General features: G+C 40.5%; 1 protein-coding gene and 1 pseudogene across 1 annotated transcript; both read left to right on the forward strand.

The window, feature by feature from the left end:
* Nucleotides 1-6,515: 6,515 nt before the first annotated feature.
* On the forward strand, nt 6,516-6,634 carry LOC118602142 (annotated as a pseudogene).
* Nucleotides 6,635-11,094: 4,460 nt separating this feature from the next.
* On the forward strand, nt 11,095-11,901 carry LOC107513971 (proline-rich protein 23A-like). The gene has a single exon (XM_016151223.2). The coding sequence runs from the start codon at nt 11,095-11,097 to the stop codon at nt 11,899-11,901; it is 807 nt and encodes a 268-aa protein (XP_016006709.2).
* The last annotated feature ends 801 nt before the right edge of the window (nt 11,902-12,702 follow it).

Genomic DNA, 12,702 nt, shown 5'->3' on the forward strand with positions numbered 1-12,702 from the left:
AATCTTGAGCAAACACAAAACTACAGGCATCGGAACTTCAGACTTCAAAATATATTATAAATCTATAGTAATTTAAACAGTTTGGTGCTGACATAAAAATAGGCATATAGACTAAAAAACGTAATAGAGAGCCCAGGAATAAATCTCCACATTTACAGTAAATAGATCTTTGACAAGGGTGTCAAGAATACACAATAGGGACAAGATAGTCTCTCCAACAAATAGTATAGGGAAAACTAAATATCCACATTTAGAAGAATGAAGTTGGATCCTTATCTCACACCATAGATAAAAATCAACTCGAAATGGATTAATGACTTAAACATAAGATGTGAAAGAGTAAAACTACCAGAAGAAAACATAGGGGAAATGCTTCTTGATATTAATGTGGGCAATGATTTATTTTTGCATCAAAATTAAACATCAAAAGCACAGGTAATATAAATAAAAATAGTCAAGTGAGTTTGCATCAAACTAAAAAACTTCTGGAACCAATTGACAGAGTGAAAGGGCACCCTACAGAATAGAAGAAAATATTTGCAAACCATATACCTGACAAGTGGTTAATATTCAAAATATATAAGGAATGCAAAAAACTCAATAGTAAAAGATAATAAAAACCTGATTAAAAATGGGCAAAATATCTGAATAGACATTTCTCTAAAGAAGACATACAAAAGGCAGATATATAAAAGTTACTTAACATCACTATTCATTGGGAAAATGCAAACGAAAACCACAATGAGAAGGAGGTCAAGATGGCGAAGTAGGTAAACACTGTCCTTGTCTCCTCTCACAACCACATCAAATTTACAACTAAACTACAGCATAGCTATCATTGGGAGTCACCCGAACTCTAGCTGAACAGAAGTCTTATAATTGGGAACACATAGAAGAGGCCACCTGGAGACTGATAGGAGGGGCAGAGTCATGAAACAGGCTCGTCTCACACCTGCGTGTTGTGGTTGAGAATCAGGAGAATTATCTTGGCTGTGGAGGTCCACCTGGAAGAGAGAGGGGTCCTGGCCCCACACCAGTTTCCGCAGCCCAGGGTTCCAATGTCGGAAAGAAAAGTCCCCATAACCTCTGGCTGTGAAAACCAGCTGAGATTATGGCTGAGTGAGACAGAGGGCTGAGGGAGTCATAGACTTTCCTCTTAAAGGGCCCATGTAGACTTACCATTGATGGACTCACTCCAAGCTCCAGCATTGAGGCTATAGCTCAAAAGGCATCAGGGACATACGAGGAGGAACTGTTATCTGGCTCCGGAGTGAGAACTGGAGGGGCAGCTTTCTCCCGGACAGAAGTGCTGGCAGAGGGCATTGTTCCTTTGTTGAGCCCTTCTCCATTCAGCTTGCAGATGCAGGCGGCTGCCATATTGAGCCTATATGAAAATAGATAACACAGATTGTCCTACCTGGTGATTCCCTGAGACCTTGCTCCTCCCAACATGCAGGTCCACCCAGGCAGCTTCCAGTAGATTTTCCATACAAATGGTCCACCTTGGCTCACACTGTGGGTTTTCCTAAAATCTCTCAAAGGTTCACAAAACCTAAACAAGCAGAATCTGGCCTTGGCGGGCCCTATACCTCTTGCTGAGCAGCCCCAAGCCCGGCACTAGTGGCAGCCAGCCTCAGTTTATGTCCTGGCCTCTCAAGGCACCTCCAAGCCAAGCTTGGGTGGTGACCATCTGCAGATTTCCTGGTGGCTCATGCCAGGTGGTCCCAAGCAGGACATAGGCTGCAGCTGAATTTGGCGTGTGGCAAGGGCATATCCCAGGAGGTCCTGACCTTCATACCCAGTAGTATGGTCTGAGCTTTGATCTGAGCTGGAGCACCATCCAGAGTCACATCTGAAGGTGACACACCCAAAGGGCAGACGGGCAGGCTTCAGAGCCCCGCTAAAGTGTATCCTGCTCTGTAGGGTCAGTCCCTACACAACAGCTCCTCCACTGGTCACAGCCAGTCATCACAACCAACCAGCCCAAGGGTCAATCCCTCCTACTGACAAGTAAACAGTAACCAAGGCTCAACTACAACAGGAGGGCACACATAACCCACACAAAGTGACCAGGGAGGACTGTGCCGCTAGGACCCACAGCACACCTACTATATAAGACCACTCCAGTAAGACCAGGAGACATAGCAGCCCTGCCTAATATATAGAAACAAAAATAAGTAGGCAGCCAAAATGGGAAGACAAAGAAACATGTCCCAAATGAAAGAAGAGAACAAAACTCCAAATGCAGAATTCAAAACATTTGTTACAAGGATGCTCAATTAACTTAGCTGAAGAGTAGAGGAATTCAGTGAGAACTTTAGCAAAGATATAGAAAACATAAAAAAGAACCAGTCAAAAATGAGGAATATAATAACTGAAATGAAGAATACCTTAGGAGGAATTAACAGTAGATTAGATGAAGTGAAGGATCGAATCAGTGATTTAGAAGATAAAGTAGCCGAAAACACCCAATCGCAACAGCGACAAGAAAAAAGAATCCAAAAAAAAAAACAGTATGGGGGTTCCTCAAAAATTTTAAAATAGAACTACCATATGACCCAGTGCCCCACTTCAGGAAATGAAATCAGTATATTGAAGATATATCTATACTCTCATGTTCATTTCAGCATTATTCACAATGACCAAGATATGGAAACAACTTAAATGTCCATCGATGGTTAACTAGATTTAAAAAATACATATATAGACATACACACTCACAAATGAAATGTGAATCAGCCTTTAAAAAGAAAAATCCTGCCATTTGCAACATGAATGAACCTGGAAAACATTATGCTAAGAGAAATAAGCCAAACACAGAGAGGTAAATACTGCACAATCTCACTTATACGTGGAATCTAAAAAAGTCAAATTCACAGAAGCATAGTAGAATGATGGTTCTCAGAGGCTGGGGGTGGGAGAAATGGGGAGATGCTGGTCAAAGGGTAAAAGCTTTCAGTTATGCAAGATGAATAAATTCTGGAGACCTAATGTACAGTATGGTGACTAGCTAATAATACTGTATTGTATACTTGAACTTTGCTAACAAGGTAGATATTAAGTGCTCATAAAAAGATAGTGACTATGTGAGATGATGGGTATGTTAATTAGCTTAATTGTGGTGATCATTTCACTCCGTATACATACATCTAAAAATCAAGTTTACACCTTAATTATATACACTTTTTATTTGTCACTTTTATTTGGCACTGAATAAAACTAAAAAAAAAAAAAGTAGCAGACGACTGATTTAAGATTTTCAGAACAACCAGATAATTTCAGATAGTCCACAGCTTCTACCCAAGACATCAGATCAAGACTCCTATCTACTTCTTGTTTTGTTCTGTATCTGCTTGCTTATAATGGTTCTTCTCATTTTCTATAGACCCCTGGTTTCACCCACCATAATGGCCCTTTTTCTCTTTTCTTCCCTCCTTATTATAATTGTTAGGTCAAAACATATTCATTCAAACACCATTCTTAGATTATCCCAAACAATATCCACTACCCTTAATCTTACTGATTGCTGGATATAATATCCATCACCAGACCCCATGATAAAAATCATTGGGCAATTTTAGTCATCAAATGAGACTATAGGAAATTACAGCCAATGACATTTCCACTTGTACCCACACGAACGAATCAATCTATAACTTTGCTAGTGCCCTTGTCTCCAAAAAAAGAATTAATTATAATCTATTGATCATACCCTAGGTGATTCTAAATTTAAATTCAACAACTTTGGTAGGGTGATGGGCCAAATGCTTGCTAACTGGAAGAGACTAACAGAGGCCCAAACATGTAACCCAGGCTAATGTAAGGCCTTGGTTCTCATCTTGTGTTGTGAACAACTTTTCTCTTAGATCTCCATGTGACCCTACTGGATACTACTTCCTCTGTGACCAGAAGACTTGATCCTGTTTTTCTCAAACTAATACATCATACACTTGAGGACTAGTATTCAGAGGCTTGTCTGTACACTGAGACCCTAATTCTATAAATCACTGTGGCTGGAAATTCTGACACAGATGTAAGCTCCAAAATGAGGCCACCCTTGATTATTCAGGCATTCGACTTAAGAAAATTACTAACTTATGGTTTATGCAAATAATTAAAGCAGTGTTTCTATTTGTGAAAATTATATAAGTAGAAAATCTTATATGAAACTTATCACTAACTCTGGAAAAATTATTAACAATGCTACCTCTATCATAGATGGAATACAGATCAGTCTCAACTTATTGGCACAAGTAGTGATGGACAATCACATTACTCTAGATTTCTTATTAGCTAGCTATTATGACATTTGTACCACTGGTAATATTTCTTGCTATACTTGAATCAATGAACAAACAGGGTGGAACAGGTTATACATCATCTTAAAGAAAAAGCTATTTGGCTTCCAAAAGCTAATCCTTATGGCCTATAGGATTCTTCTCTTGGCCTGAGTTGGTCAGTTAGGATTCCTGATTCTGAAACAGCTTAAAGGGATTGTTAATTGTTCTTGTTTTGTCACATTGGTCATAATGCTGGTCTGTTGCATTCCATCCACAATCTTCAATGTTTTGACACAGCCACTCTCTCAGATGATAGCCACGATGATACAAAACAAACAAACAAACAAATCAAGAACATCTTGCAATACAATTGAGTATAGAGATTAAGAAACAATCACTGTGCAGTGAAGATCTGGATTTCTCCCCTTCCCTGAATTTATCCACCTCTTTGAAGCAAGAGGATGATCAAAGAGTGGTGGGAGGAAGGGGTTAAAAGACTAAACATACAAACAATGACCAGATCCACAAACTCTGCAATAACCAGCCCTGCAAGCTAAACTAGAACCTCTACAGCAACCAGCCCAAAATGTTCAGGACTTGGTCAGTGACTGCCAGGCAGGGGTCAGAATTTCAGCCCTTTCAATGGAGCAGAAATTCCAGCTGCCACTACAGGTTTTCAGATTCAGTTTCCTGAGTGAATCCCAGTGTCACCTGTGCACTTAAAGTTTGGACTTCCACTCCATTTCTGGACCCTGTGATGTTATTTCAAGAACTGATGTCTATGTTTAATATTTTTCTTGTCAATATTAACTGTCTACAAGAAAGAGAATGCTCTCTCCCCATACTATCATCTTGACTAGAATTCACACACACACACACATGCACACACACACACATTTACACTATACCATGTGCCCTCCCATACTGCAGAGAATTAAGACTCAGCAGTTAATCAGCCTCAAGCCCCAGCCTCGGATGATGATGTTATTTCTGCAAATAGCGAATTCTATTTCTCCAGAGTATCACACTCTACACATAAAGAAATAACTGAAGACATCCATTTTGGACTAGAATGGCCAAAAATACTCATATATAAAACATATAAAAGTGCTGGATACATTTTTTAAACATCTTCAAAATCACCAAATAGCTGTCAAATAAAAGAAATACAGAAGACCAAAATGATAAGTCCACAGTGGCCAAGAGTTTTTGTTTTATGAATCAATATGGGGATCAGAAGATAAACTTAGGTGTACACACAGGATAAGAAATGGCACTGGAGAGCCCTGAATAGATCTCAGACCCTCAAAGATGACACAATCAGTAGGTGAATTGAAAGCATCCAATCTTAGAAGAGAAATGTAGAAATTTTTGCCTATCTCATCCTTGTCTCTGGATGGAGAGGAAAATTAAAGCTCCTCTGAAAGTTTTACAGTGAGGGCAGAAAAGTATAGGTTTGGGACCTAGATGATTCATTAGCTACCAGGGACTCACTCCCTTCAGGGATGAGGGTCTTGGTCATTCCACCAGGTAAGCCTCTTGGACAGAGGTGCAAACCATGGGTGGCTTGGGTCTGGAACTCACACTGTCTTTATAAAAAAAAGAAAGGAAGTAAGAGAGGATGGAGAAGGAAAGAAGAAAAAGTGAAGGGAAGGAGAGGAGAGGCAAAGGAAGGCAATAGACAAGAAGGACAAAAGGGAGAGACTGAGAATTTAGTTTAAAGAATTCCCTGCTTGATAATGCTTCTAGGAACTTCCCACAGCACCCCAAGTCCTCTTTGAAAGAATGCTCCCTTATTACCTGCCCTCAAAGTCCTTCCAGAAATAAAGTTCCAGTGAGTATAATCTCACAATCCAAAGCAGAGACTTTGGAAACAAGCCAAGTTAAATGAGAGAGAGCTGAAAGAAGAAATAACAAATCAACCCCTCAAACAATTAAGATATTCACCAGATCCATACTATTTTAAAGATATCTATAAATTTTTCAACAAAGTAAAAGAAGGAACAAATTAAGCTAAGGAACAAGACACTATCAAAAAAAAAAAAACATAACTTTTTTAAAAAATTGGTTTAAGTGACTATTGGGAGCTTTGCTATGTAAACATTTAAATAAGAATAGTATTTATTTATTTAAACAGATTGGAAACAGCTGAAGAGTTAGAGACACTATCTATAACTTATTATAAACGGGCACCGACATTAAAATTATAAAAAGAAGATAAGAATTACTAAAGGAGTCTACAGCCACGCTACCCTGAACAAGCCCAATCCCATCTGATCTCAGGAGTTAAGCAGCGTCAGGCTTGGTTAGTACTTGGATGGGAGACAACGTAGGAAGCCTAGGTGCTGTAGGCGTAAAAAATAAAAAAATTAAAAAGTAAGGGATTATAAGATGACAAGTTCCTTGCAATCTGTGAGATCAACCAAGGGTTACCTCGCCTAAAAAAAAAAAAAAAAAGGCATTACTAGAGGAATGTCAGTTCTAATATATGACTTGTGGAATTCCAGAGGGAGGAAACAGAAAATAATGTAATGGTGATCAATATTTGAAGTGATTCATAATGATTGAGAATGTTCACAACCGATGAAAGAAAAAAATCATTCACTTCTTCAATATATATTTTTGAGTGTTTACCATACAACTGAGAGTGTTCCAAAAACGAGGATATAGCGAAGAGCAGAACAGTTAAAAAATCACTACCCTCGTGAGCTTAAACTCTGACAAAAAGAATGCAGAGGACAAACAAGATAAATAAAGAGAATGCACAGCATGTTAAATACCAATAAATACTAAAGATTAAAGGGAGGCAGAAGGATCAGAGATTACCATTTTAGATTGTGTGCTCAGGGAAAGCCTAAGAGATGCAACCCTTTGAGTAGGATCTGAAAGAAGTGAGAAACCACACAGGTGGATAGGTAGAAGAACAATTGCAAAATCTGTGAGTATGCCTGTCAATTTCTAGAAAAAGCATAGAGGCCAGAGAGTTGTAAAAGAAGGAGCAAGGGGACAGTCAGTCTGACACAATGGGGGTGAGAAGTCCAGATCATATAGAACATGTAGGCCCACATGTAAACATTGGCATTGACCCTAAGTGAAATTTGAGGTGTTTGAGCAGAGGAGTGACATCTGAGTTATGGTTTAACAGAAACACCCTATCTATTGTGTGGAGATGGCCTGAAAAAAAGACAAAGCAGAGCTGCAAGAGACCATTTAGAAGGTTTCTACAGTAATTCACTACAGGGATGAAGGTGGAAGCAGGGAGGTAGCAGGAGGGATGGTAAGAAGTGCTATGGTCCAGGATACCCGGGTGGAATGGACATGATGTATGAAAGAAAGACAAGGATAATTTTGAGTGTTTCTGGCTTGAGTGACAGGAAGGGATGCCACTTACTGTGATGGGGAACACTTTGAAAGGATCGGGCTTGGGAAAAGATGAGGAGTTCAAATTTGGACATGAAGTTTATCCTACTTATATTGACATATATAAAATTGGTAATATTCAAACATTCTGACCTACAAATATGAAAATTATATATAGTTCAACTTAATAGGTATCCAGGAGAAAATGATGGTGATGCAATTGGATGTTGGTGGGAAAGGAACAGGAGGGAGACTTGTATTTGGGAGTCACCAACCCACATATGGCACTAAAAGGAGACAGTGAAGCTTGATAGAAAAAAAGATAAGGCCAAGAGCTGGGTCCTGGGATATTCCATCCTTCAGAATGAGGAGCAAACAGCTAAGAAAACTAAGAAGAAAAAGCCAAAGACAGATCAGGAGAGTGCAAAATCTTGGATGACAAGAGGGAAAATGTTTAAAGGAGAAAATACTTATCTGTGTCAAATGTTGCTCATAACTCAAGAGAGGACTGAGAATTAACCACTGGGTTTCATAATATGGGGGTCATTCATGAGAGTGTTTATAGAATGGCAGGGACAGAAGTTTGAATGGAGTGGGTTCAAGAGAGAGTGGGAGGAGAGAAATTAGAGAATGCAGCATAGTTGACTAATTCAAGAGTTTTGGTATATAAGGAAGGTGAAAATTGGTGTAGAAACTGGAGGAGAAAGTCATGTCAAGAAAGTTTTTGTTTTAAGATGGAAGAGTTTATCTCTCAATTATATTTTAAAGATATTGATTCACTAACAGTAACTAAAATTTGATGATGCTAAAGCAATTATCTTTATGAAATGAGATCAATTGCACAAAGGGAGGAAGTGGTCTTTGCTAAGAGCACAGACATTTCGTCCACAGGAATAGGAGAGAAGGCAGAATATATAGTCCCCAGTGGAGCTTGGTGAGATGTAATTATGGAAATTTGGGGAAATATTTTCTGATTGCTTCTATTGTCTCAGTGAAAACGAAGTAAGGCGACAGTATAGGAAAGAAAATAAGGAGTGAGCTATTGGAGATTTTCAGAGAGAGTGGAAAGCATGCAATGTTCATGTAGAACAATGAGAGAGTAAGAGGAATAGAGCATTAGAGTAAGATCATTGCAAAACATTAGGAACCCATTTGAAGTTAATGATCATGAATATAAAGTGAGACCAGTCAATAGGGCTGTTTTTCTCCACAAGTGCAGCCACAGAGTAGCAGATATATTAATCAGCAAAGCCTTGAAGATATAAACATGGCAATGATTACAATGACTGTCCATGGAACTTAAGTTCCGGGTAAGAAGAGAAGTGAGGACCTGATGGTGTCGATTTCAGTGAAAAGGCAGTAGGATCCATAGGTTTTTCCAGAGGGGCAGAAGGAACATTTAAAGGACTAAACTAAGTCGAGTTTGAATATTTAAAGACTACATTAGAAAGTGAAGTGGTGCTCTGAAAATAAAATGTTTGAAATTGTGATTATGGAGGTGTTACAATTTGGAATAATAACAAGGTCGAGAGCATGAGTCAACGAGGTAGAAAGGAAGACAATATTGTTGAAGGGAAAGAGAACTAAAGGGCCAAGATTTGGGGACAGAGGGGATCCATAAGAAATTAAAATCACCACAAATTATGCCAACAGTAGAATGTATAAGAATTATAGTGAATAAAGTGCTAAAGTCTTGAAAGACTGTGATAGAGATGTTTGTTACACATACATATGATAAATGACTGGCATACAGTATGTCTGAAGCCCATTGTTTAAACATCTTATTTACTTACAAATTGTGGTAGTATGAAGGCCATAAAGAGAGTGATAGAGAGTAAGTGGAGAAAGCCATTTCAATTAAAACGGACTTTTTGAGAAGGCGCTATCTGAGCTGGTCTTTGAAGAAGAAGGCGCCAGTGCTGCATTAACTGGAGGAAGAGTCAAAATCCAATTTTTTTAAATAAAAAATTAGACCAACGATAGGAACATTTCAAATATAGGAATGGCCAACAAGAATATGAAAAATGATCCACCTCGATTGAAAATCAGAAAAGCAAAATAAAAACGCAGCGAGATAGCATTTTAGTACACCAGGTTGAAAAAGATTTAAGAGCCTGGCAATAAGAAATGTTTGCAAGAATGTAGTGAAATGAAAACATATTCTGCTCACAGGAGTGTAAAGTATTTTTAAAAATGGAAAAAGGGGGGGCATTACTTATTAATTTGAAAAAGTACATGTATCAATTAACAATCCACTCCTAGGAATACACAATAAATATATAAGTAAAGAGTCCATGATTTGAAACCAGGTAAGTCTGCTTTTGATTCTTATATCTAACACAAACTGGTTATTAAATTTTGGATAACTTACGTTACCACTCTGAGCTTCACCTGTTAAGACTGAAAAAGATCAATTTTTTCAAAAAGGTCAGAAAGAAACTTTTGGAGGTAATAGATATGTTCATGGCACTGATTGCAGTGATTGTTTCAGAGATGTATACTTATCTCCAAATTCAAGTTGTACACATTAAATATGTACAGCTTTTTGTATGTCATTCATACCTCAATAAAGTGTTGGGTTTGTTTTTCAAAGATAAAGATCATTCGTTAAACATTAAATAAAATGGTAGATATAAGTGCTCAGTAAAATGATTTCGTTATCTTAAGATTGTTATAATTTTATTGATATTATAGTTCTAAAATAGACTTAACCTTCAGAAAGAAACTGCCACAAATGTTTACCTTAGTATTAAAACAATTTTTTTTAAAGAGAAATCGGTATTTTCCATTTTCTCCTGAAATTAAAGACCAAGCATTAAAGGAATGTCATGGAGCATTTGGGTGGATCCGTTTTATACTGAGAAGGGAGTGGTCTATTCGAGTAGTCTTTTCTCTAGAATGCCTGAAATCACAGAAAAACATGAGTCCTAAAGGTAACCAATGTTTGAAGTTCTATTGCTGGCATCTCTTTCTTTTTCGTCTTCTTCTTCTCCCCTCCCCCCTCCCCATCCCCTGCCAAGAATGAGTTACACAAGTATTCTGCCCCTTAGAGGCCTAAAGAAGTGTTTCCTTACAGTGACCTACCAACCACAGCCAGGGCCATTGGGCGGCACAGACACCAAGATCTCTACGGGGCGGAGCCTCCGAAGGGCGGAGCTTAGCATGACGTTTTACGACTTTGGTTCCGCTGGCATCATTTGCAACATCACTGGCTGTCACCTGCCTGCATCCGTCAGCGTGAGGAGCCGAAGATTCGAAGATTAGGCGCGGATCCCCTAAACTGGACTGCAGGACCCCCGGGAGGCGTGTCCACAACCCCAAGGACTCCCCCGCGTCACGAGGTCGTGCGCTCCATCCGCCCCCAGACCGCCTCGCCAGTCATCGAGACTTGTCACTGAGTGACACTAGTCCTCTGACAAACCCCGGGAGCGCACCCTGAAGCACCATCGAGGGGATGGGAAGCCAGCTCCGCAGCCCCAGCGCCTACCCTGCGCCCCGGTGGGGACCTCAGCCAGGAGAACCCGGCCCCGCCAAGCGCCGCCGAACTGAGGAGCCCGCGGACCTTGAGTCCGGGACGGCGTCCAGCCTGCAAGATCCCGCGGGGCCGCCAGCCGCAGGGGCGCTCACTTCCGTGGTGGTGCTGGCTGCGGGCTGTGCCCTGCAGCTGCCCTTGGACGACGTCGACCTGGTGCTGGAGCCCGAACCAACGTCTGTCTTGCAAGTGTCTCTTGGAGGTCACAACCTCATGCTGGTCCCCGAGGCCCTCCTGGGTTCGGGAGACGAAGGCTTGGGAGTTCATGGCCACTCGCCTGTGGTTCTGGAACCCGACGCTCTCCCATGCACTCCGAGGGAAGACATTGCCGTCCAACAGGGATTCTTCTGCGCATGTGTCCCAGAGATCGCCGCCCAAGAAGAGGCCTATGAGGAGGACGCTGACCGTGAGTTCCCGCCGCCTTGGATGGACCCTGCAGCCAGCTTAGCCGCCGGGTTCAGCCGCTCAGCTAGAAGGGTGGCCGGCCCCCACCCGTACAACCCCGACTCGCACAGCCCCATCCCAGAGCCCATGCCTCGAGCCCCCACGCCTAGTCCAGAGAGACGTTCTCCTGGTCCCTACTTCAACCTGGACTTCCACCTTCTGGAGCCCTTCCCGAGCTCACCACTCCAACCTCTACCTCCGTCCCCGAGTCCCGGTCCCCACGCGCGCCTCCAGCGCCCTCCGGGTCCTGCGCGCAAGGCCCGGAGACGCCTGTTTCAGGAATAAATTGCCCTTCCACACATATACACGATTCTGGCTACCCACTTGGAGGCCCTGTGGAATTTCCATCGTCCTTTACATAGAATATCCTACAACCTGGAAACTTAGCACCTCATGTGAAAAGAATTTTTCCTTTCGTGAAGTCTGGCTATAGTAAGCAGATTCTAGACCTCATCTTTGAAATTAAAAATCTGCCTAGGGATACCATATAATGTTTTCAGATGTCTGGGTTTTTTACAAATCATTCTCAAGTCCTTCCATTCCCCCCTCGTTTTGCATCAGTTATTTTCTCTCAAACTCCTCCAGCACCATTCCATTGCTCCCATTTCTCCCCAAACCAGAAATCATTGGATTTCTCATGTCGTAAGTTTCCTGGTATGTTTTCTTTTGAATTTACAAAGACTTTTAGCCATGGCTTTTCTCTTTCATGGTGTTTGCAGCTGCTCTTCTGGAAAAATTGCAAAATAGTATAATGGTTACTAATATAGCAGTATGATGTTTGTTCATAGCTACCTCTTAACCTGCTGAAGTTCTCTTTCAGTCCACTTTTCATTATGAATAACTTTGGGTTTCATCAGATGTTTTCAGCATCTGATATGTATTTACTTTTTTAATCTGTTCATCTGGTGATTTTGACCCACAGACTGATGTGAAATGTTTGCATTTCTGCTATTCCATATTATTTTTATGCCTTTTAAATTCTACCTTGTTTTTTCTTATGTAAATCAAACTTCTAACTTTTAAAAATTGATTACCATGTTTGCTTCATTTTTATGAGAAATAAAATATTATTGGTCATCCTGAAGT

This window comes from Rousettus aegyptiacus, unplaced genomic scaffold (genome assembly GCF_014176215.1).
Source record: "Rousettus aegyptiacus isolate mRouAeg1 unplaced genomic scaffold, mRouAeg1.p scaffold_m13_p_4, whole genome shotgun sequence".
Lineage (NCBI taxonomy): Eukaryota > Metazoa > Chordata > Mammalia > Chiroptera > Pteropodidae > Rousettus > Rousettus aegyptiacus.